The sequence below is a fragment of the Gadus chalcogrammus genome, chromosome 3, assembly GCF_026213295.1.
Source record: "Gadus chalcogrammus isolate NIFS_2021 chromosome 3, NIFS_Gcha_1.0, whole genome shotgun sequence".
NCBI lineage: Eukaryota > Metazoa > Chordata > Actinopteri > Gadiformes > Gadidae > Gadus > Gadus chalcogrammus.
The window spans coordinates 15,499,550-15,522,606 of NC_079414.1; the positions used below are offsets into that span (position 1 = coordinate 15,499,550).

The window sequence follows — 23,057 nt, forward strand, 5'->3', positions numbered from 1 at the left end:
AGTCAAGTGGATGGGGGGTTGACTGCCAGCTGATATGCATAACCATCCCCATACCTTCTCCATAATGAGATATATGAATTAACTAAGTCCTTGTTTAACAGCTTCTGCAGAAATAACTAAATTTCAATATTTATTATGTGCATGTTCCTGGTGTTCAGTGGGTTGGCAAAGAACCAGTGTGGTCCACAAAAGAAAGGGATACCCAGTGACAGAAATGACTATTGGGTGAATTCCGTTGACCAATCAGAGGATCAGCAGTTATAGACCATACTGAGGTTATTCTGTTGACAGATGAAAGGATCGTCAGTGAAAGACCAATTTGAGGGTATTCTCTCTCCAGGTGCTCTGTCAGTGATGCAGCATGCAGGATATTTGGTCCCAGGCCCACAGACCCGACAAACAGCATTTCTACATGTTTGGTATTCAAGCCAACATTGTTCAAGATGGATGCCTCCTTGAAAGTAAGTACCTGTCTGACACAATGTCAATATTCACAACTTCTTCTCATTTAAAATTGTATTAAGTATAGAACACTTCATATCTCTAATGGATGTTATGTTTTATGATTTGATGCATTATAAGATACTTGTGAAAATGCCCTTATCTGAACTGCATGAATGTCTACACGTAGGCCAAAGTCAATGAATGGTTTGTGTCATATCAGATCACTGTATAAAGTCCCTCAATGACTTTAATTGCCATGTTATGAAATGTACACCACCCGTGTGTGTGTGTGTGTGTGTGTGTGTGTGTGTGTGTGTGTGTGTGTGTGTGTGTGTGTGTGTGTGTGTGTGTGTGTGTGTGTGTGTGTGTGTGTGTGTGTGTGCGTGCGCGCGTGTGTTGCAAAGCAAAAAAGCTAAATATTGTATCTTCCTAGGTATATGAAATAACTTACACCTCTCAATCAGATTATATATATACAATATGAGTATATCATATGTAATGTGAAATGTAATCGGATGTTATTTTGCATTCTAACTGTAGTTTACGCAGGTAAAACGCCCACAGAAAGCATCCACATGGCCCTTTAAATAACAGAAAAGCAATTGTCCTCTGATCAGCCACGTCGCGCCACGTCAGCGCGCACGCGCAATGCCCTGACATTCGTGGAGTTCCGGAGTCAGTGCAAAGGGTTGTGTACTGTTTAGAAAAACAACACTGAATGGCTTTTTAACCTGTCACCCAACAACAGCAGGGACTGGATAGTTGTTAACTACAAGAACAGAAACACACGTAGAACCCCAATAGGACGATTAAGCGATGAACTTCTTCAGAGGAGTAATGGGTGGGCAACCAGCCGGGCCACAGCCGTCTGGAGCAGAGACGGTAGGGAATCTGGACACCATTAAGCTAGCGGACGGGCACATTTTGAAACATGAAATGGCCAATATCACAACGATCCTCGCATGTGTTGTGCTCAAATGTTGGAGGTTTAATTTGACGCTTCTTGGATACCCCAGGCCCTATCATGCAACCTGCCTCACCTGAGCTAACGGCTAGTTAGCTTACGTAGCCAATGTGTCAAAGATGATGATGCCATCACTCTTGGGAAAAAGTAGTTTGGATCGCATTGTTTGAATTGTATGAATATTGGATAGGACTCGCATAATGGTACATTATAGTTACGTTAGTAGTTACAATTTAACATTGGTGGTTGATTTCTTGGTAGAACCTGTTTTAATATGTGATGAGTTGGTTAAAGAGTCAGATGTCACATTAAGCCAAACCAGATTGTTGTGGCTGTCATTGCGAACATCATAGCTGCTTTAAATATTAAGTAGTATGTTTATTTGATTCATTTGATTTTATTTGAGCAATTTCTTATTATCTTGGTCAGTGTGAGCAATGCCTGTTATAGCATTTTCTGACAGCTTCATTGCTCTGGGCGGAGCTGTCGGTTCTGCTGCTGGTTGAATCACGTGGAACCTAAATGGTAACAATTTATACACATGTATGCTATTGATAGTGCTGACAACTACCAGCAGACAGAAATTGTAAGGTTGGACTTAATCCATCACTTCAATAGATTTCTCTTGTTCAATATCACTTTGATTCCTTTGCCCAAGTTACTTAACATGGTTTTCCTTTTTTTATTGTGAATGTAGTGCAAATGTATCCAAGGTAAATAAACCTTTACAATTTTTTGTTTGTTCTTGTTAACAGATCCAGAAGTTGTGTGACCGGGTGGCATCGTCTACCCTGCTAGAGGATCGGCGAGATGCTGTCCGTGCTCTCAAGTCCCTCTCCAAGGTCCAAGCCCAGCTTCCCCTTCAATGCATACTCAGTACTCAAGCCATTCATTCCCTGTTCTGTCACTAAATATCAATCCATGTGTTCTTCCATGTGTGTTCACGTCACTCTCTCTGACAGTGTCTTTGTGGCACAACATTGAACTTGTTTTGGATTTATGTTTTATTTTGTGTAGAAATATCGCCTCGAAGTCGGGACGCAGGCCATGAATCACCTGCTCCAGATCTTGCAGACAGACAGGTAAACCGTTGTTACATTGTGTATTCAGATATACCCCAGTATGATACTTTTCCCTCACCATATTTTTATTTTGTGGAAAGTAGTATTTTCTTACCTAAATATTATGTCAAAGATAAATTTGATAGTAGGAAAGCATGTTATCGATATAAAATACAATAGACAAATATGGTGAGGGACAGGCGAGTATGCACACACACACAAACTATGTTTAGAGCTTGCCTAAAGAAAGTACACTATGTAATTGCAATATAATATTATTAAGTGTGATATGCGGCCTTCACCTTAGAGTATTCAGCATTGATCTGTTTGGGGGCGGCAGTAGCTGAGGAGGTACAGCCATTGACCTGTCCCCGGAAGGTTGCCAAGCTGAATGTTGAGCTGTCCCTGAGGAAGATACCTAACCCTAACTGCTCCAACGAGCTGATGCTGTGGGAATGGGTCTATGAATGGTTCTAAGTCTTTTGGGATAAAAGCGTCTGCTAAATGTAAATGTGCTGTACATGGCGGTCTAATATAATCCACTGTATCCTGTTACTATAGGTCAGACTCTGAAATCATCGGCTATGCTTTAGACACGCTCTTCAACATCATCTGCAACGACGAGGAGGAAGAGCAAGGTAAGGCCCACTCACAAATGTTAGGCGGATGTTGTTGTTTCAACACCGCAATTATTGCATATTTTTAATGATGTAGTTATTCTTTGCCTATTTTCTATTGACTTTAACCTTTATAGCTTTAGATAAATGTCTCTCGGTTGATGAAGAGCAGGTTGTTGTGGATTTCTGTAAAGATTATCTGGTCTCTTTCTTTCTCTTCCATGTTTAAATCCCACAGATGAATCGGAAGGTAAATTCCAGTTTTTTTGCATGGCCACACCCACTCATCCCTCTTCCACCCCTTGAACTCTAGCAGCACGTTCAGATATTTATAATTAGTGTAATTGAACTTCCTGATCCACAAACATGCAGCGGGGTTCATGGTTTCTGCAACAAACTCTCCAAGCTTTCAAATGGAGCCCATGCTAGTTTTTGGCTTGACACTTCCTCTTGCCCCCCTGTATACCCTTCCAGATGCGGCCTCTATGGGGAAGCAAAAGGCTGTGGCAGTGCCTGGTCAGTACTATAGTAGAGCTACTATCCACTGGAAAAAATAGTGGTACCCAAAATAAGCACTACCAGAACTAACCTCACAAGATGGCTTTGCAGTGAAAATGTTGTCCCTTGCTTAACGGTGTTGGCCACAATTCTTCACTAATACCACTTTACTTGAGCCTCTTTCGTGTGCTTACACAAGTAAAACCCCCAGTCGTATCTGGTTTGCGGTGAAAAGTATGCAGATTTTGTTTTCTGTGTCATGTTGTGTGTCTGCGTCTGTGTTTTTGTGTGTGGGGTCTTTTGTATCTTCTGTCCATTTCATTTTTCATTGTAATGTGGGGGGTTAATTCTAGCAAATTTATTCAATTTAAAAGATATTCGATTTTTTTCCCCCTTACTTTACTGAAAGTTCTTCTGAAATTGCATTTAGAGCATATTATTCTTTCTTGATATCACAAATTTCCGAGGGAAATGTCTTAGTGGTTCAGGACAAAATTTAGGAGGAGGAATCTGATATGTTTGAGCAAAAGTGACCAAACAATGCCAGCCAGCTGTGTTGGCATGATGCAGTCTTTGTATGAGGTAGGGTGAGAATATAATATGGCATTGTTCAGAATAGACTTTCAGGTGTTAGATATCAGCTGTAGATTAATTTATTTAAACTTGGAAGGAAGTTGCATTAATATGCAGATACATATTTTTTTACTGTTTTTTAATTATATGCACGATTTTCCATGTTGAAATTGGCTAACAAGGTGAAAGCACGTTTTAATTTCCCGCTCCACAAATTCGTAAACACGTGCCACCTCTTTTCAGTAACACAGTAAACCCCAGCTAGTGTCTTCCAGCCCTTCCTCACCCTCACCCTCCCCCACACTCTCCCCCTTGTGTGTCCTATAGTCCTCCCCCCAACCCTAGTTCACGGTTGCAACACTAAGCCACGGTTGTACCCGGTGTTCCCCTGAGGTTATCTGCACAAGAGGCTTTAACAAACGGATCTCGTTTCACCCTCTCTCAGACGAGAACCCACAGAAGCAGGTGGATGACCTTGGAGTCCAGTTCACAGATAAATTAATCCAGGAACCTGAAAACGTCACCCTGTTGCTGACGATGTTGGAGGTGAGTGTGTCGCTTCTACTCTAAATGAACTTTCTTAGCATTATTAGTTTACTTATTATTAGTCTACATGCATCACTTTACTTTGAAGTGACTACGGTGTCATTATGCACACGCACACTCCCTCTGAAACTATCTAAAGCACTTTCGCTGTCTTGAAGAGTGGCACATTGTTAAAGCATTTTTCGTGAATATTATTATTTCAGTTTCGTCTTTAGTGCACCAACATCAGACCTATATTCCTGATATGATGTTGTTACTGGGGGAAGTGTTCGTTTCCTGTGTGGTTTCCTTTATGGGTTTTCGTTTGTATCCTGTGGCGTTTTCTACCTGTGGTTTTATTCAGCACATCACATCCACACTGTGTGAGTGAACACAATATATATATGTGTGTGTGTGTCTGCTGTTCCAGGAGTTTGACTTTCATGTGCGGTGGCCCGGTGTGAAGCTGTTGACCATCCTTCTGAAGAACCAGTGTGTCCAGCTGCAGGCCATCATCCTGGTCAGCCCAATGGGTGAGTCCTGGTGCTGCCCCATTACTTACTAAACCGCGCGCCACCGACCCAACACTGTACTCAACCTCTTGAGTGAAAGGATCAGCTGCTCTTGCGCGCTCAGAGTGTTCAGGGTGTGTGGTCGGGTCCGACAGACACACTAGCATGGTCTTTTGGGACCCGAGAGGAAAAAGCTTCAGAACCCCTGCTACCACTTGCTTGGGTTTAATATCCTATGGGAGGGGTCTTGAAATGTCTGAAGGAAATATTATCTAAATTCAACCGTTTCTCCCTTTGTAGAAGATAAGTAAATGACCATGTCGCAAATGTTATATTATTCTGTTTGTTGATTTGTTGCCAAATGTGTAAATAGTCCCGTTAAACTCAACCCACAGGTGTCTCTCGGCTGATGGACCTTCTTGCAGACTCAAGAGAAGTTATCCGCAATGATGTGAGTTTTTCCTTAAAGTACCATAGCGCTTTGAGTGATAACTCATTTTGATTGCTAAAAAAAGTGGGAAGGGTTTGTGATCGTGTCACCCAACACGTATTCCTGCTCACACTTCCAGTCCTGTGCAATTAACAACTCTGTGTTTGTCGACTGTTTGAACCAGGGCTTGCTGTTGCTCCAGCAGCTGACAAAAAACAACGCTGCCATCCAGAAGATTGTGGCCTTTGAGAACGCCTTTGAGCGACTCTTGGACATCATCACAGAGGAGGGGAGCAGCGATGGAGGTACTGGGCTCTAGACTGTTCCCGTGGAAACGTCCAGTTTCAGAAAAACAGTAATACAATGATGTACATTTATGTATGGGAGTTTGATTCCCAATGTCTGCCTACTACACGTAGTGACTGCTAAAATAATGGATACCCACTGTTTGTAGAATGTGTTTTAGAGTTTTGGTCTGCTGCCGAATGTTATCGTGTAAAGCCCCTACGATACGTGCTGTATGTATGCGATATACCACACTCAACCTTGAAGTGTGTGCTTGATGACTCTCAGGCATCGTGGTGGAGGACTGTCTGATCCTGCTGCTGAACCTCCTCAGAAACAACAGCTCCAACCAGAACTTCTTCAAGGAGGGTTCCTACATCCAGAGGATGAAGCCCTGGTTCGAGGTGGGGGACGATAACTCTGGCTGGTCCGCCCAGAAGGTCACCAACCTACACCTTATGCTTCAGGTAACTGCCCCAATAGCCAGCCTGACCAATGGGTTTCAGTGGTCAGCCGAAGGGTAATACATTTGAAGGTGTGAAGGAAAAATGTGCTATACTTTAGCAATATTTATTGCCCCCTCTTGCCAGCATCTATTTTCATGCGATATTGGTTCATTATATGGAAATACATGGACTGACTGAAATTGTAATCATTTTTTAAGATCATATAAAAAATGTAATGGCTAGTTGGACCGACTCCAAGTCAAAAGGTTTGAGGTTCGATCACCAATATACTTTGATTTACTTTGGATAAAAGTGTCTCCTAAATGATGTAAAATAACTGTATTAGTCATTGATCATCAAATTTGTGTGTGTGTGTGTCCTTCCAGTTGGTGCGAGTGATGGTGTCCCCAACCAACTCCCCGGGGGCCACGGCCAGCTGCCAGAAGTCCATGTTCCAGTGCGGCCTGCTGCAGCAGCTCTGCACCATCCTCATGGCCACCGGAGTCCCTGCAGACATCCTCACTGAGGTAGCCCCCAGGAAGCCCCCCTGGACAGAATAACGCAGTGTGACACCCGGTCATAGGTAGGATAGGGACAGGGCCCGCGCAGATGGTGCCAACCAATTCTCTGCTAAGAAAGGCTGAGATGACCCAAAGTCTGCTACTTCTAGTCGCAGCTCTGCCACAGATCTCACAGAACATACAAAAGCCAAAGTAAACCACCCAAACTGAAATCCTGGCTCACTGTGTTCTTCTTTTCTTCAGACCATCAACACTGTGTCGGAAGTCATCCGTGGATCCCAAGTCAACCAGGACTTCTTTGCCTCCGTTAACGCCCCTTCGAACCCACCAAGGTTAGCAAGACTTGCTACTTGTTTTCCCTTTTGTGTCCTCAGGTTTTTCATGAAGGGTGCTCCACATTAATGTTATGATTACAAGCTCAGCTTGATTATAAAGCACACATAAATGCAACAGTGGATCGATCAAGGTGTGGTCAATCAACCGGACAGAGATGTACTAACGGATCAGTGTCGATCGTTACAAAATAGCACACATAATCAGAGACGGAAAACACAATTTAAGACACTCTTATCATATCGAACCGACAAATTACAAGTCAAATAAATAGCGTCATCGAATGCCAGAGGATGACCTCATGACCTGTGTTTCCCCGTGCCCCCCCAGGCCGGCCATCGTGGTGCTGCTGATGTCCATGGTGAACGAGCGCCAGCCCTTCGTGCTGCGCTGCGCCGTGCTCTACTGCTTCCAGTGCTTCCTCTACAGGAACCAGAAGGGCCAGGGGGAGATCGTGGCCACCCTGCTGCCCTCCACCATCGACGGTCAGTTCCTCTGCCAGCCAGGCCTTCCATGTAGTCATCCTATGGGAAGTATAACAGGAAGGCTGGGTCAGATGTACAAATATTGTAGCATGTTGTCATGGGGATTTTTATTATTGAAGTGGCTTTATCACATTTGCCTTCTGCCATCAAAAAAACACAGTTGAACATTTTGTTCTCTGGGGATTTTCTTGAGGAAATGAGCCAGAGATTGTGTGGTGAGCAGGATAGTCTAGTGGTAGATGTGTTGGATGTCCTTCTTCCCATTGATGGATGTAAAATGGCACTTATTATATTTGGTGCAGAATTTAATGCTATCGACGCCTGTAACGCATGCAAAAATAGAAATAGCAAATACCACGTTGAGAAACAGTCTCTTTAAGATGTTGTGACGACGAACATAATGACACGAAGAAGGAAAAAGTAACTTAGTCAATGAGTCCTCACCGTGGCGTCTAAACCTTCTGTGTCTCCCTTTCCTCCCCCCCACCCACCCCACCCCCCAACCCATGACCTCCAGCCAACTCCATCTCGGCGGGCCAGCTGCTATGCGGGGGGCTGTTCTCGGCCGACTCGCTGTCCAACTGGTGTGCGGCGGTGGCTCTGGCCCACGCCCTGCAGGACAACCTCACCCAGAAGGAGCAGCTGCTGCGGGTGCAGCTGGCCACCAGCCTGGGGAAGCCCCCGGTGTCCCTGCTGCAGCAGTGCACCAACATCCTCTCCCAGGTAGGAGGGGCGAGGGGGGAGATGGGGAGAGGGGGAGACAGGGGTAGGGAGAGCAAGGGGGGGGAGGGATTACATTGAGCCAATGGGGTTAATGTAGATCCTTAATTCTTAATTAAAAGATGGAAGAAAAGATGTGCAGTAGCGTTTATGGTTTGTATGCAGGTTTTATTAACGACGTCTAAAAAAAATCTTAATCTCTAAATCAAATTGTTTTTTTATAAAGGTGACATATCATAGCATCAGGTGTGAGTGTGATCAGCCATTACAAGCCGTTTTGATAATCTGTCTTCTGAAATCACAAGTGGGCATGCCCACCTAGATTGAGCTGCGCTTAAGAAAAAAGTAAAAATTACCAGCTCAAATAAAGTTGGAAAAAATGTAAAAAAGAATTTACATTTTGTTCATCCACAAGCTTGGAGTAAAGTGGTGAGTGATCCAAAATGGCCACCTCCCAGCACGAGCCTTTAGGTTGAGTTACTCAAAAGGTTTACACACTAAGGAAGAGGAACTAAAGTACTACCAGCCTACCCAGTTGGACTGTAGAAAACGTTGCTCATCTATCCGTCATACATCTAGGTGGACACGCCCACTTGTGAGTCAGAAGAGGCAGATTTCCAAAACAGCTTGTAACGGCTAATCACACTCAGACCTGGTGGTATAATATGTCACCTTAAAATATTTTACTGCATAAAAGTTAGAACGCAAATGTATTGTGAAATGTTAGAATCACAATATCAATACGACTGTGATTTTGCAGGGTGATAAAGTCAACCGAAGGGTGAGTAGTAACAGTGTGCAGTTTGGCTTGGCATCAGTCGCGGGCCTGGGAGAGGAGTGCGGGTTTCCTGTGTGTTTACTCATATGATCGTATTTCTCTGTGTTTGGGGAGCTGCCTTCCTGGTTGTTGTACGTCCTTTCCTTAACCTGCGAGTGTGACCCGGTTCTTCTCTAGATTCACATTTGCATCGTGCACACTGACATTGAAAACATTTGCTTTTGGGTTAGGCGTCTTGCACGAGAAGGCCTAGAGATAGGGTCGTGACCATTGGGGATCGAACCCAGTACCTTTTTTGGCTGGGGGTCACAACATCCCCAGCTGCCACGCCATCCTGCACCCTAATAGTAATTCTACCATTTATAATTAACAAAATGTCTCAGAGCTCTGTGATAGTCATCTTGTTCTGTGCTTGATTTGGCGTCAGGCTGAAATAAAATGTCCAAAACATAGACGTTTTAAATAGTAGATATCCCTCCCTACGGGGGAAGGTTCCATTAGAGAGATGATCAAATACATTCAGTACAGTTTATTGGTTATATCTATGGATCAGGGAGCAAAATTATGAGCGGTGTTTTTGGAACTGCGAACAGGCTGAAGAGCCGTGTCGATTCCCTATAACAACAGTTCCCTCCATAGTAGTCTTCACTGTTCTGTTCTGTGTTTGGTAATAATATATTTCATAAACTCATACAATTTCATAAAGTAGTGAACTGTGTTAAAGATAATCTCATTATTATCTGTGGTTACTTCCCATGTTTTAGTTTTGTTTTCTTATTTCTTATTTGTTTGCGTTGCATCAAACTTGGAGACCAAATCTGAGAAGGTGATTTTCTGACTTTCTCTCGTCCAATCCGCTGGCTAGAATTCACCGCTCGCACCAGCTACTCTCCTGCATTTCTTTTTAAGAAATGAACTTCCTAAAGCATGTTCACACTTTATTTTGTATTATATATTTATCTGAAACAAAATATTGTATTTATCAATTCATGATTGTTTACAAATCAGTTATTGGTGTGATCTAAGATTTAATGAGAGGCACCAGCCTCGTTAAACTCTGAAACCTCTCCCCCCCCTGTGGCTAGTAGTCCTCTTTAAGATGCATGCAAATATTATTTAGCAGCGATTTATTTACAGAGCTTATTTCTTCATCCTTCAATCAAAGTAAAATGCTGTATGCTTTGCATGTTGTAAACCTCCTGAGGCTAAACCTTTTTAAGATCTTCCATTCAACTAGAAGATAAAAACTTGAGAAAAACGCAATGCATAACTCAGTATAACCTATATCTTGCATACTAGTTCTCAAACATATTTCTATTGTTCTCGTTTCGGATAATACTTTGGACCCTTTTCTCTTTTGTTTCGGGTTTTTAAATGTAGGCATGCATGCCCAGGTATACCTAACCTTGCTTTGGTTTAACATGTTTGTGTCCTGGTTTTTCTTCTTTATTTTGTGATAACCTCATTAACTACTACTACTAATGGTGGGCAGTTATTGAGGTCCTGCTGTTTGACGTCCTGGCATGGGGAGGGGTTGGTACTGTCAGAAACACAATATCTTCATCGATCATGTTTCAGTTTTGTACATTCTCTAGGATGCCAGAGAGATGCCACTTATTGTTAAAACCTGGTTAGATGCCAACACCATACAACACGACTAACAGTTCCTGCCTATGGTTTAAATGCCGCACAGTTGTCGCCTCATTCATCCACACCTCCTGACCCTGATGAAAATTTAATTTGACACATCATCAAGCTGTACAACTTCCTCCGGGCACGCAATTACAACCAATGACGAAAAGATCAATTGACGTTTAACAATTTGGCCTACAAAATGAATATCTGTGTTCATGATGTGTTCACTCCTCATTCATCTCACCCCGTGATCACTTTGCCGATCAGAGACCAAACAACCCCCCAGAAGCTTCCAATGGAGAACCAGGGTTTCTCCATGGAAACACTGCATCTTGAACAAACTACTCCTGTGCCCAAGTGTCCCTGTGGCCCTGTCCCCATGTGTGCTTTGTTCGGAGGGAGGCTACTTGGGAGGGAGGCTGATCAACTGGACCGTGACTGTATGCTGCATCCCGTGTATTAAATTGTCCTATTTAATGACCTTTCCTATCCCCCCCCCCTCCCTCCCACCACCACCCCCAGGGCAGCAAGGTGCAGACCAGGGTGGGTCTGCTCATGCTGCTGTGCACGTGGATCAGCAACTGCCCCATCGCCGTCACGCACTTCCTCCACAACCAGGAGAACGTGCCCTTCGTATCCTTGCCAACCACGCTACCTCTTGTGTCGGTTCATTTTATTGCACCCTTCGAACACAAAGAAAATTGTGTGAGGGCGTGACACGGCAAGGTATATAATTGTAAAGAAATTCAAATAAAAAGTAAAAAAATAATGTTGCGTGAGAGCACAGCACGACTCCAAGCCAGGTGTGCCTCTCTTCTGGGTACCTCCCCCATAAGTTCCTACAAGGCAGCGCTGTCGCGTGCGGGTTTTCCGTTCCCTTGTTGCGCCCCTTAACCCCGTCGCCCCGTGCAGCTGACGGGCCAGATCTCTGAGAACCTGGGCGAGGACGAGCGGCTGGTGCAGGGCCTGTGTGCGCTGCTGCTGGGCATCTGCATCTACCACAACGACAACTCTCTGGAGAACTACACCAAGTAAGAGGCTCCGGCCGACGCCCCGGGGCCCCTCATACTACCCCTGATGTTGCTCATGTTATGCTGATGATTTTACTTTTATTCTACCGGAGACGACAGCGGTTTGATCGAGGGCGGAGTGTTTTAGCATCAGATATGCGGTTTAACATTCTGCCGATCTCTAGTTCATAAGACAAAGCAAGTGATGATAAATAATTACAAACAAAAGTAGTGAACGTTATCTATGGATTAAAATACAACGCTTATACGTAATTATGTATACGTGTGCTCACACGTGTAAACAAAAAACACTGTTGTACTGCTGAATCGACCAATCAAATCACGTTCTCCACGTACATCAATGTTGAATACCACCTGCCTGACCCTGACCTTTTTGCCGACCTCCTGACTTTCTTTCCCTCTCCCCCTCTATCTGTGAAGAGAGAAGCTGAAGCAGCTGATCGAGAAGCGCATCGGGAAGGAGAACTTTGTGGAGAAGCTGAGCTTCATCACCAAGCACGAGCTGTACTCGCGTGCCGCCCAAAAGCCCCAGCCCGTCTTCCCCTCCCCGGAGCAGATGCTGTTCGACCACGAGTTCACCAAGCTGGTCAAGGACCTGGAGGGTGAGAGCCCCACAGCTGGCCCTGACTCACACACCTAAACCCTACCTTCTCCTTGATGACGTCTGCCTGAATTCACATCGATTAGATCATCACTTTCAATGACTAAATATCAAAATAAATAGCCATTCATTCCTGTTTCAAAAGGGTATTTGAGGATAGCCCCTTGAGAAGATTCATCTAATTTTGTTATCGTCGTAATTTTTTGGTCTTCCTATTCATGTCTCTTTTTTGGATATCAATCGCTTTTAAACTCTCTGCTGTAAACCACTGGTTAAAGGCCACTTCCTACCCAACCTTGAATTGTACTTGACAATTCATACTTGTTAAATGATGCTGGGCTATTCATTTCTTTCATGGAGCCATCAAACTGTTTGTCCTCCTCCGTGCAGGCGTAATCACCAAGGCGGTCCACAAGTCCAGCGAGGAGGAGAAGAAGGAGGAGGAGACGAAGAAGACAATAGAGCAACACGACAGCATCGTGACGCAGTACAAGGAACTCATCAGAGAACAGGTACCAAGCTATGAACAGTTGAACCTCTGGGGCCTTATTCACCATCTATCCATCCCTGCAGCCCAGGTGGCTGCAGCCGAGGTGGCCGTCTTGTGATTACGACCGAATCTATTCCAGTGCGTTGGGACACAACCCAGATAGAAATTGATGATCATTTCAAAACCTAGTTTCAAAATAATTCCTTTGAAGAGGACGAAGCAGCACTGGGAGTTAGAACACAAAGGTGACATACATTTTCTGTGTGTTTTTAGATGCATTACATTGTGCATGCCTCTCTCCCCTCCCAGGATTCCCAGCTGCAGGAGCTCAGGGAGCAGGTGTCGTCTATGTCCTCCCAGAAGGAGCTGATGCAGAGCTCGCTAGCACAGCAGCTGTCCCAGATCCAGCAGCACAAGGATCAGTACAACCTCCTCAAGCTCAAGCTAGGTATCGTCACTGCCGGATTCCTAATCTATCTGTCAGACTTGGTATTCTGCATAACAACCGGCAATCATTAGGGAGTTCGTGTCCAGATGATTCATAATTAACCCGCATGTTGTGTTTTTTAAGAGGTCGATTTAATCATAGCATCGTGTGATATCCAATAACGGATACTTTAACCCCGCTCTTACAAAAAAGCGCATTGTAAATCGAATTTATTATTGTTATTGTGGGGGGCAGTATTTGTCAGGTGTTTGACTCTTCATTTCCTCACTAGATCTCCTTATTTCCCTTAGCTTGTTTTATATTTGGTTCTAGAAGCGTCTGCTAAAATGACGCGGTAGTGAATACATGGTGAGTAAAGAATGAACTCAACCGCCTTCCACCTGTGTGCCCCACGCTGCATGCTCCAGGGAAGGACAGCCAGGGCCAGGCGGGCAGCCAGGCGGACGGCGCCCAGGTCAACGGGCTCCAGACGGAGGAGCTGGGCCAGCTCCGCGAGGAGGTGGAGGAGCTCCGCAGGCAGCAGGCCACGCTGCACTCACAGCTGGGGGAGAAGGAGACGCTCATCAGCACCCTGGTAGGCACGCCGTCTGCACGGAGGAACCGGGCACCTCCATGGTAGACCCCGCCCCACTGCAGACTACCGGAGCCATTCAGTGGTTGGATTGTTCCTCTTCCAAACATGGGGTTACCATACCGGTTTCAACCTTACTACCGATCCGTGACACCGCACCAATGGGAACTTAATGGAGAGACGTGGTTCCTCAAACCTGGGCCAAGCCGAAGGGAGACAGTTATTTAGCTCTGCAGTCCATCCCCCTGCTGTGTAGCAGTGTGGTACTTTCCTTCTGAATGTATATTTCGAAGGGGACTTCAAACATGCTGATGCAGGCCTGTGTGTGTGTGTGTAAGCGATGGTACCTGATGCAGGCCTGTGTGTGTGTGTATGTGTGTGCGTAAGTGATGGTACCTGATGCAGGCCTGTGTGTTTGTTAGCGATGGTACCTGATGCAGGCCTGTGTGTTTGTTATCGATGGTACCTGATGCCGGCCTGTGTGTTTGTTATCGATGGTACCTGATGCAGGCCTGTGTGTTTGTTAGCGATGGTACCTGATGCAGGCCTGTGTGTTTGTTATCGATGGTACCTGATGCAGGCCTGTGTGTTTGTTATCGATAGTACCTGATGCAGGCCTGTGTGTTTGTTATCGATAGTACCTGATGCAGGCCTGTGTGTTTGTTATCGATGGTACCTGATGCAGGCCTGTGTTTGTTATCGATGGTACCTGATGCAGGTCTATGTGTTTGTTATCGATGGTACCTGATGCAGGCCTGTGTGTTTGTTATCGATAGTACCTGATGCAGGCCTGTGTTTTTGTTAGCGATGGTACCTGAGTGTCTGTCCTTCCTCCTTGTTTGTGTAGCGGTCTGGGTCGTCGCAGGAAGCAGGAGACGCCACAGGAGGGCCAGTCAACACAGACATGACCCAGGTACATTGATTTGTTCACTCTCCACAGAGCTTATTTCTTTATTTAGACATTTGGCCCATGCTTTTATCTGAAGTGACTCACAAGGTAGTCACATAAACAATAAAAGCTTAGGATTTACTAAAGTAGCACAAAATGTGTGCAAAAAGTGCTGCTTGAACACGTTTCTAATCAACCACTAGACGGAGTAGTAAACATCTTCACTAGTAAAACAATGTTTTATTAGTGGTAGTAAAGTGTAATCGAAGAAGCTGAAAATGTAGAAGGGCTTTGCAATAAAGGGTGTTCAACTAGAGCTCAATACATCAGTGTATGATTTTGATCCCGGATGGGTTTAAACTTTTCGCCTACATTAACTTTTTCAAAGGCCTTTGTCTTACATCCATTGTACATTAAGTACAAGTAAATTATGTTGAGATGGAGAAAATTTATTGTATTCAACTCAGATAATTGTATTTATCTGACTTTAATTATCACTTTTTATATAAGAAACATCCTTTGCATGATCTAAGGTTGCAATGCATTAATGTGTGTGTGTGTGTGTGTGTGTGTGTGTGTGTGTGTGTGTGTGTGTGTGTGTGTGTGTGTGTCCGTGTGTCCGTGTGTCCGTGTGTCCACCAGGAGCTGGAGGCTCTGAGGAGTCAGATCCAGTCCCAGCAGGCTGAGATCAGCCAGCTGCAGACAGAGAGGACAGAGCTGCTGAGGAGAGCAGAGGCCAAGGTAAACGATAACATCCCAATTATCCATAGCAAAGATCCTATTTCAAATTGAGAAAGTGAGACTATTAAGCACAACAAGGCTATAGTAAATAATAACCCATAATATAACAACTAGCGGATCTCATCTTGAACTTGAGGTGGCAGTAAAGGACCTGCTTGGTGTGTCTGTGTCTCCTCCCCAGAGCTCAGAGGCCGGTGTGGCCGGAGGAAGCTCAGAAGACTCAGCCCTGCTGGCAGACCTGGAGGGTAAACTGGCCGCCCAGACCTCAGAGACAGACAGACTCAAGGTATGGACACCTCTACCATCCATCTTCACAGCCACCACATACTTCCATTAACCAGGTATAACCACCTAGTTAATGGCCCCTATACTGCCTCTGTCTGCTGTTCTGTGCACCGTTCTGACCACACAACAATATCATTGAGTGGTGACCTGTTATCCTGTTATCCTAACCCTGAACCCTTTCTAACACTATCTCTTTCTCCCTCTTTCTTTCTTCCTTCTCTCCGTCTTTTGCTCTCTCTCTCTCTCTCTCTCTCTCTCTCCCTCTCCCTCCCTCTCCCAGGCGGAGGTCCAGGGCCTGACGGAGGGCCGGGCAGGGATGGAGCAGCAGCTGGCCTCGGCCACCAGCACGGTGGCCATCCTGCAGGCGGAGAAGGCCAAGCTGCAGGGGGAGCTGCAGGAGTCCAAGAAGGAGCAGGACGACCTGCTCATGCTGCTGGCCGACCAGGACCAGAAGATCCACAGCCTCAAGCAGAAGCTCAAGGATCTGGGGGAGGCGGTACGCAGCACACACCCCCACCACATTCAACCCGTCACGGCGTCCCCTGGTTTACCCACCGGCGGTGGCGCTGATCGGACGATAGAACGCTACCCTCAAGGGGGATTTCACACGACGTCTTTCACGTCACGCAGGTTTTGAAGCTGCCCTGTTGCTGCTTTTTCATCAGCATATTATATTGCTTAAGAAGGAGCAAGATGGCGGGCTTGAACCTGATTTATGGAACTTCCACCTATAAGGTGTCACATGTGGTGTTTGTGTGTCCACCCAGATGCACATAGCAACACTACCAAGGGGACACCGGCTTGTAGGCAGATTTTTCCATCATACTCCTGGGTGGACACGCCCATCTTTGACGATGAAATCAGCTTGAAATGACTAACGTCACACCTGGTCTTAAAACAGAGACCCTTGTTTGGTCTGCCATAGACTCACAAACACGTCTTGTTCTGTAATCGCTTGCCCACTTCCTTCCACACGGTCATGTTTTGTCTAAATTATAGACATAACATGACCCCCCCCCCCCAACCATGTAGGCCTTGTCACTATCGGCCTCCGCCAGCCACAAAGTCACAAAACAACACATCGAACATGGCCTTACTATTCAACCATCCTACCAACCTCTTTCTGGTTTAAAAAACAAGGGCCCACATAGTCTTGTATAGTCATCCTTGAGAGAAGATGCATACCTGCTACTCTAGGAAGTGCTTCTTCTTTAATTATGCATTAAGATCATTTGGATTGAATCATATCACTAATGTAGAAACAGTGAGCCGTTTAGAGTCCAGCACAGAGAGAGACCAACAGTCAGGAGACATGAAACCTCTGAACGAGCTATGCTGCTGTGTTTCTGTTGGTTTCACCTTCAACTGGATTTAATGATGACACGCCAACATGAGCACTGATTGGCTGAGGGCACTCCACTCTGGATAATCAGGGGTTAGTCCCCAGCGGGCCGCCTCCATGCCTACTGCGGTCCGCTGGGAGTCGCTGTTCTGTTGTTCTCAGTAGCAGCACACACAAGCACACACACACACGCCGTCTCCATGCTGGACCTTTGGTCTCGCCTCTTTAGCATGTCACACAGCTTTTCTCAAACAGATTCAAGCCCAGCCTCAGTGCTTGACCCGCAACCTCTGGGCCCCACTTAGACATGTTAATATACCTGAATATAAAGAACGTTTACTGACTGGCTTAAATAGTTGGTAAAAAATGAAGTGGGTTTCAGTTTGCCATCACTGATTATGAGCGTTATGATTTCTTGGCTGGAAATTCTGTGGTCGGATGGGTCAATTAGTATTAGGCGCAAATATATACAAGCGTAAACAAACTTCAAGCGTGAGTTTAAATAATCAATGACTTGATTAATTTGAGCTATATCTTATTATAACGACTGAAGGCCCCCGACCAACCGTTTGAGAAACGCTGATCTGATGCAACATGGTTAACAAAAAGGTGTGGCAGGATTGTGTAGTGGTAATGGTATTTAAACCCCCGGCACAGAGGATTCTGGGTTCAATCCCCAATGTCATGCAGGACATTGGGGACCCCAACCTGCTCCTTAAAGGTGACATATTATACAACCAGGTTTGAGTTTGATTAGCCATTACAAGCCGTTTTCAAAATCTGCCTCTTCTGACATTTCAAGTGGGCGCGTCCACCTAGATGTATGACGAGATGTATGCTAAGTCCACTGGGTAGGCTGGTAGACTCATTTATCAGTACATACATGCATGTGGAGACTCCCCCTTGTGATGTCAGAAGGGGCAGATTTTTTAAAATGAATTGTAACGGCTATTCACACTGGTGGTGCTAACAAAACATTGGCTTCATACCAATAGAAAATGGAAACTGTAGTGGTGGGTAGTTGCTCTCAGACTGGTGCTGTGTGATGGCTGATGGACGGTCTCCTCACCTAGCAGCCTTCTTCGCCCTAGTTAGACCGCCTCCCTCTCTCCACAGGTGGACGACGACGACGACCTCCGGGACCAGACGGACGATGACTACGATGAGGAAGAGGATGATGAGGAGAAGGACGACTAAAGAGAGAGAGAGAGAGAGAAAGACAGACTGACGGAGGAAGAGAGAAAGAGAGAGAGTGATGGTGAACCAGAGGGGCTGGAAGGCCCATACTCTAACCAACGTAGTGGAAAGCCTAGGACTAAAACTGAAGCAGTTGTTGCTCTTGCCAGATGCCATGCTAACTTCATCCTTTGTCCCCCCCCGACCCCCCTGACAACAACCATACCCCACCCCCTGGCATAGTCTTTTTAATTGTTTGTATATTTTTATCTTCTCAATGGCTGTGGCTCCATTAGGATTTGGTTTCCAGCCACAATTCATTTGGACATGAATGTTTTCCCCGCCCCAAGTGCGTTCATCTCTGCTACCATCCCCAACGAGTATATGACTTCTCGGTGCTTCGCATGTAGTTCAGCATCTCTTGTGTTTTTATACCATAGTATTTCATAACCCAGCTGGCCACTACACTGCAGTGCAACACCCAGCTGATGAAATAGAGTGAGAGGGTTGTGCTCATGAAATCACAAAATGGCACCTATCCTGACCTTTTTTGTTAACGGGACCTTTTTTGTTAACCGTAACAGGAATCCAATCGGTTCGGCCCGTTCTGTTATCTGCCAACACATACATTAGACACACGCAATGTGTACATCGTTCATTGTGCTAGTCATAGCTGTGCTGACTACTAAGGTTTACAACCCACTGCCTCTACTGGTTTGGACCTGATCAGTTAAGAGCCTGTACTAAAGTTTGAAGTAAAGTACATTCAACAACAACAAATTCCCATGCACCTGGTTCAAGTTCAATCTCCCCTCAACATGCTACTATGCTAACACGCTGCAATACACTGAACACCACGATGTACACACAAAAACGGATATTTTTGCAACTTTCTTGTCCAATGCTGGCGTTCAGCTTCTGTATGATATTGTGTAACTTATCGATTTATGAGCCACGTTGAAATAAATAATCTATGAATATGTACACATGGCGGAATAATTGTGAGTTTTCACTGTTTGTATATTTAGGTTTAGAGTACCTAAAAGTTAAGACACTGTGTTAATGTTAGCTCATTCTCGGCTGTTCCCAGAGAAAACCTTGAAGTTATTAAAGTAAGTATACTTTGATTAAAAATCTAACATTTTCTTACCACAACGCTGCACATTGTATTAATGGGCAGCTGAAACTCGTTTCCAATAAAACTGTGATTTGTGATATAGTGTTTAACAACCATTTTACCCTATGATATTGATTGTCAGGTCACTAGTGTCATTGATAAAGGACTCCCATGTGACAACGTATGCCTTCAGAGAACAAGGAGAAGCACCCATGTGGACCATTTTACTCCTTTAGATTGCTTCACTAGAGATTTGGATGGGGGAGGATTGTATAGTATTTGACTAAAGAGCAGGTCATTTCCCCAGTTTTGCTTGCTTAAAATGTTTTAAATAGTTTTATGTCAATCGCAGATCTGCAGGTCATGACGGTTATTTTGTCGTTTCTTTGTTAAATTGCTGGTGATTTAAGGGATATTCCTGTGTTCAGGAGGAACGCTACCTTCTGTTTAGCATAGGGGGTGCTGGTGATATCTCCTCTTGCAGCGGCTACGGTTCGCCGATAGGGACATCAAACGCCTTCAGAAGTATATTCCCAACTGACTTCTGCCGATGAGAACGACAAAAAAATGTAATCTAGTCTAAGTTACATGTGCATATAACGATCAATTCATAACTTGCTGTATAGAGAGACGGAACGAAATGCGTTTATACATAATGTATGCCTATAGGCTACTATATAATCTCTATATAATCTAATTATATGCCTGACATTTTGGATCAAGGTTTGCTACATAATTTACTCTCATGACGTGTTTTTGACACGTGTATTATTATTGTCCTAGTGCATATTATTATAGGCAGTATTACAGTCTATAATTATCATTGATCCTTTTCGACTGATGTGGAATTAGAGTGACCGTGTGTACGAGCGAGGTTATAGTCCATCGCAGTCCTACCCCTTGCATAAATGAATCGACAATACTTCTAAAAACGAATATGTCTATGTTTTAGTTTAAAGTGGAACATGTCTGGGTGGATTATAACTCATGCCCCACCCACCCTCCTCCCTCCGGTCGTCCCGGAGGTTGCTCGACGCATCTTCCAGCTCCCATCCATCCTCCTCCTCCGCCCTTATTGGGACACAGACACGCGCGTCTGGCCCTTCCATACCTGACTTGTCGTTTCGGTGATGTTTTGTCTTTCGCCTCACACAGCTGTGTTTTGGTGTTCACTTGGGATTCGCCCGTTCTAAGCGGACATTATGATTTATAAATGAACGTAGAAGCGGTATTGTAAAAACTTCCTCAACACAGTGCGGGCTGAAGTGGGAACTCGATCGAGAGACAACGTCCACTGCCGGGTTCCACAGGGTCCTCTTTAGGGGAGGGGGAATTGTTGCCACCTGCCGTTGCGTCTTGCATGACCATCTCAAAGGTAAGTTTGCCGAGTTTTGATTTATTGGAAATATGCATCATGTGCATGTTAAACCACGTAAGGGTTGGTTGTGGTGTCATTTAGCCTGCTCGTTTGAAATATACATATGCCCTATTGGACTTTTCCGCGTGGTTGGGACCGGTCGCCGGTGCCATGCGGTTCTCCAGACGCCAGACACGTCCCGGGGCAAAACATTTCCTTATCCAAAGAGAACTATAGGCGGAACTCGGTGCTTATGTTTTGAAGTTGGTCCAGTCGGTCGTTGCAAACAACAGTTTGGATCATCTCTGGTTGTTTCTGGCCCAGAACAGATGTTTGACGCTTTAGCGATTCGTTGCTTTTCTCTCTAGTTTGACAAGAGACAATGTGAAGAAGACTAATGCATACTACTTAGTTATAGTTGTTGTATTACCGAATGAATCTGCAAACCCGCACAGTATACAGAGTAGCCCTATACTGAGACAAAACAATATTAAACGAGCCGTGCTTGGTGAATATATCGTCTTGTCAATATCGAGCACCGCCGAGGTGCAATACCATCAGCTCATCTCGCTAAGTACACCTGTCATGTAGTTTATGTTGAACAGTTGCCAAGCTAAGCATTATCTTAACCAACCTTCAAGGCGTCCATCTGCTGTCCAGGACACCTTCCCGCCATGAGTCAGGAGAACGGAACAGCAGGTGAAGGGAGGCCCATTAGGTGTGTGCATGTGTGTGTGTGTGTGTGTTGGTGTGTGTGTGTGTGTATAAAGTGTGCCTCTGTTTTAATTCTTCCTCTGCTGGAGTTAAAATCGTTTCTGCATCGTTATGTAAAGCCCTAAACACACAAGCCCATATCTAGGGCATATTCTTATGAGGAATACCATCATATGACCGAGATTCAGAATTCACACACCCAGTCTGTGATGTTTATTCACTCATCCATTCAGTTATGTATTAACTGTATTATGCCATGATGGAGATCAAAGATGCTTTTTAAGCGCTATTCATATCATATTTGATCATGTATGTCAATGTTTGCTATACAACTGCATTATAAGCTGATGTTTGCCACACAAACGGCAGTGTACCTATACATAAGCGGCTAAATAAATGGAGGGTTTGTGAGCTATGTGAAAGCTATCTGTTCGGTACAGCCACAGGCTACGTAACTCGAAACTAGGGAGTCCAGGTGCTGCTTTGGAATGAAGGTGTGACTTTTGGCGAGGACGACCCGTGCCTCAGGACTAGCAGATAGCAATGTGCAGAGAGGTCTAGGAGGAGCAGACGCTATGAAGCCTTGTAGATCCAATGCTGAACAATAAAGACTACTTCCTATCACTAATTTTGTGGAGAAATGTGTTATACAATTCACCAAATGTTAAATCAGTTGATACTCCCATTGACCTAACCAAAAGGAAGTCGTTGCTTTGCTATTTACTAGACCTGAAGCGATTCTAAGTGATGTTTGATTAATAAGCTCATAAATAAATTCAGGAAAAAGGTGTAACTCATAAAGGTCCTTGCTTGCCCTCTGCCTGAGAAAACACCCAGCTATAGAATGTCGGCCAACCCCGACTCAGCACGCCAACAGCCATCAACGGCTGTGAATGCCTGGCCCTACGTGGGCGTTTGTTGGGGCATAGTGCGAGCAATATCGAAACTAGAACCCTGTTGTCTGGAAATATAAATGCCATAGCCCCTCTTGAACCATCCTTGCTGCCTAGTTAGGTTTACTCTTCAGTCATTTAGCAGACACTTTTGCCCAATGAAACGGTTGGGTTTGTAGATACGTTACTTAAGAAGTAGGCGAGGGCATCTTGCTCAGGGATGCCTACGGGTAGACTCACACAACCTTTCAGCTGGGAGTCCAACACCCTAAACATGCTAGACGTGTAGCTGCTCTGAAAGGCCTAAGGCCAAATTACCCTTCTGTGTCAGCAAGGGAAGATCCTCAAAGGTCCACGTCCCTACCTGTACCCGCCCCTATTGCTGCGTGCTTACGTACACAAAGACCGGCAGAGGTGAGCAACTCGTCGCCTGTCCCTGCAGAGGTTTGCGGTGTCTCAGAACAGGTGGGGTGGGTTGGCAGCTCCCTAATAAAAACAGTCTATTGATCACACACATAGGTCGTAAAAACGCTGGAAAAAGTGGGGCTTGTCCAACATGAGCAAGGCCGAAACAA

At 45.0% G+C, this 23,057-nt stretch overlaps 2 protein-coding genes across 7 annotated transcripts in view; both read left to right on the forward strand.

Moving 5' to 3' along the window:
• The first annotated feature begins 1,071 nt into the window (after positions 1 to 1,071).
• On the forward strand, positions 1,072 to 20,375 carry uso1 (USO1 vesicle transport factor). Of its 6 annotated transcripts, XM_056586241.1 has the most exons (27): positions 1,072 to 1,326; positions 2,164 to 2,250; positions 2,426 to 2,490; positions 3,031 to 3,107; positions 3,325 to 3,336; positions 3,561 to 3,602; positions 4,603 to 4,703; positions 5,113 to 5,215; positions 5,590 to 5,645; positions 5,809 to 5,929; positions 6,198 to 6,376; positions 6,742 to 6,882; positions 7,120 to 7,208; positions 7,540 to 7,694; positions 8,212 to 8,417; positions 9,175 to 9,195; positions 11,350 to 11,460; positions 11,740 to 11,858; positions 12,279 to 12,460; positions 12,850 to 12,971; positions 13,259 to 13,397; positions 13,805 to 13,971; positions 14,816 to 14,881; positions 15,500 to 15,598; positions 15,780 to 15,884; positions 16,164 to 16,379; positions 18,342 to 20,374. In XM_056586241.1, exons 1-27 carry the CDS (start codon positions 1,261 to 1,263, stop codon positions 18,420 to 18,422), a joined length of 2,928 nt encoding a protein of 975 aa, XP_056442216.1. In that variant the 5' UTR covers positions 1,072 to 1,260; the 3' UTR covers positions 18,423 to 20,374. The 6 variants fall into 6 exon arrangements, with proteins under 6 accessions (XP_056442216.1, XP_056442219.1, XP_056442218.1 ...); XM_056586244.1 differs by lacking the exon at positions 3,561 to 3,602 and having other exon boundaries at positions 18,342 to 20,375; XM_056586243.1 differs by lacking the exon at positions 9,175 to 9,195.
• A 181-nt stretch (positions 20,376 to 20,556) lies between these two features.
• The window catches only part of coro2aa (coronin 2Aa), a 33,145-nt gene continuing 30,644 nt past the window's right edge, over positions 20,557 to 23,057 (forward strand). Inside the window, exon 1 of the mRNA XM_056586251.1 lies at positions 20,557 to 20,893. Within this exon, the coding sequence (XP_056442226.1) occupies positions 20,879 to 20,893 (15 nt within the window). The 5' untranslated portion in view covers positions 20,557 to 20,878. The remainder of the gene's footprint in view (positions 20,894 to 23,057) is intronic.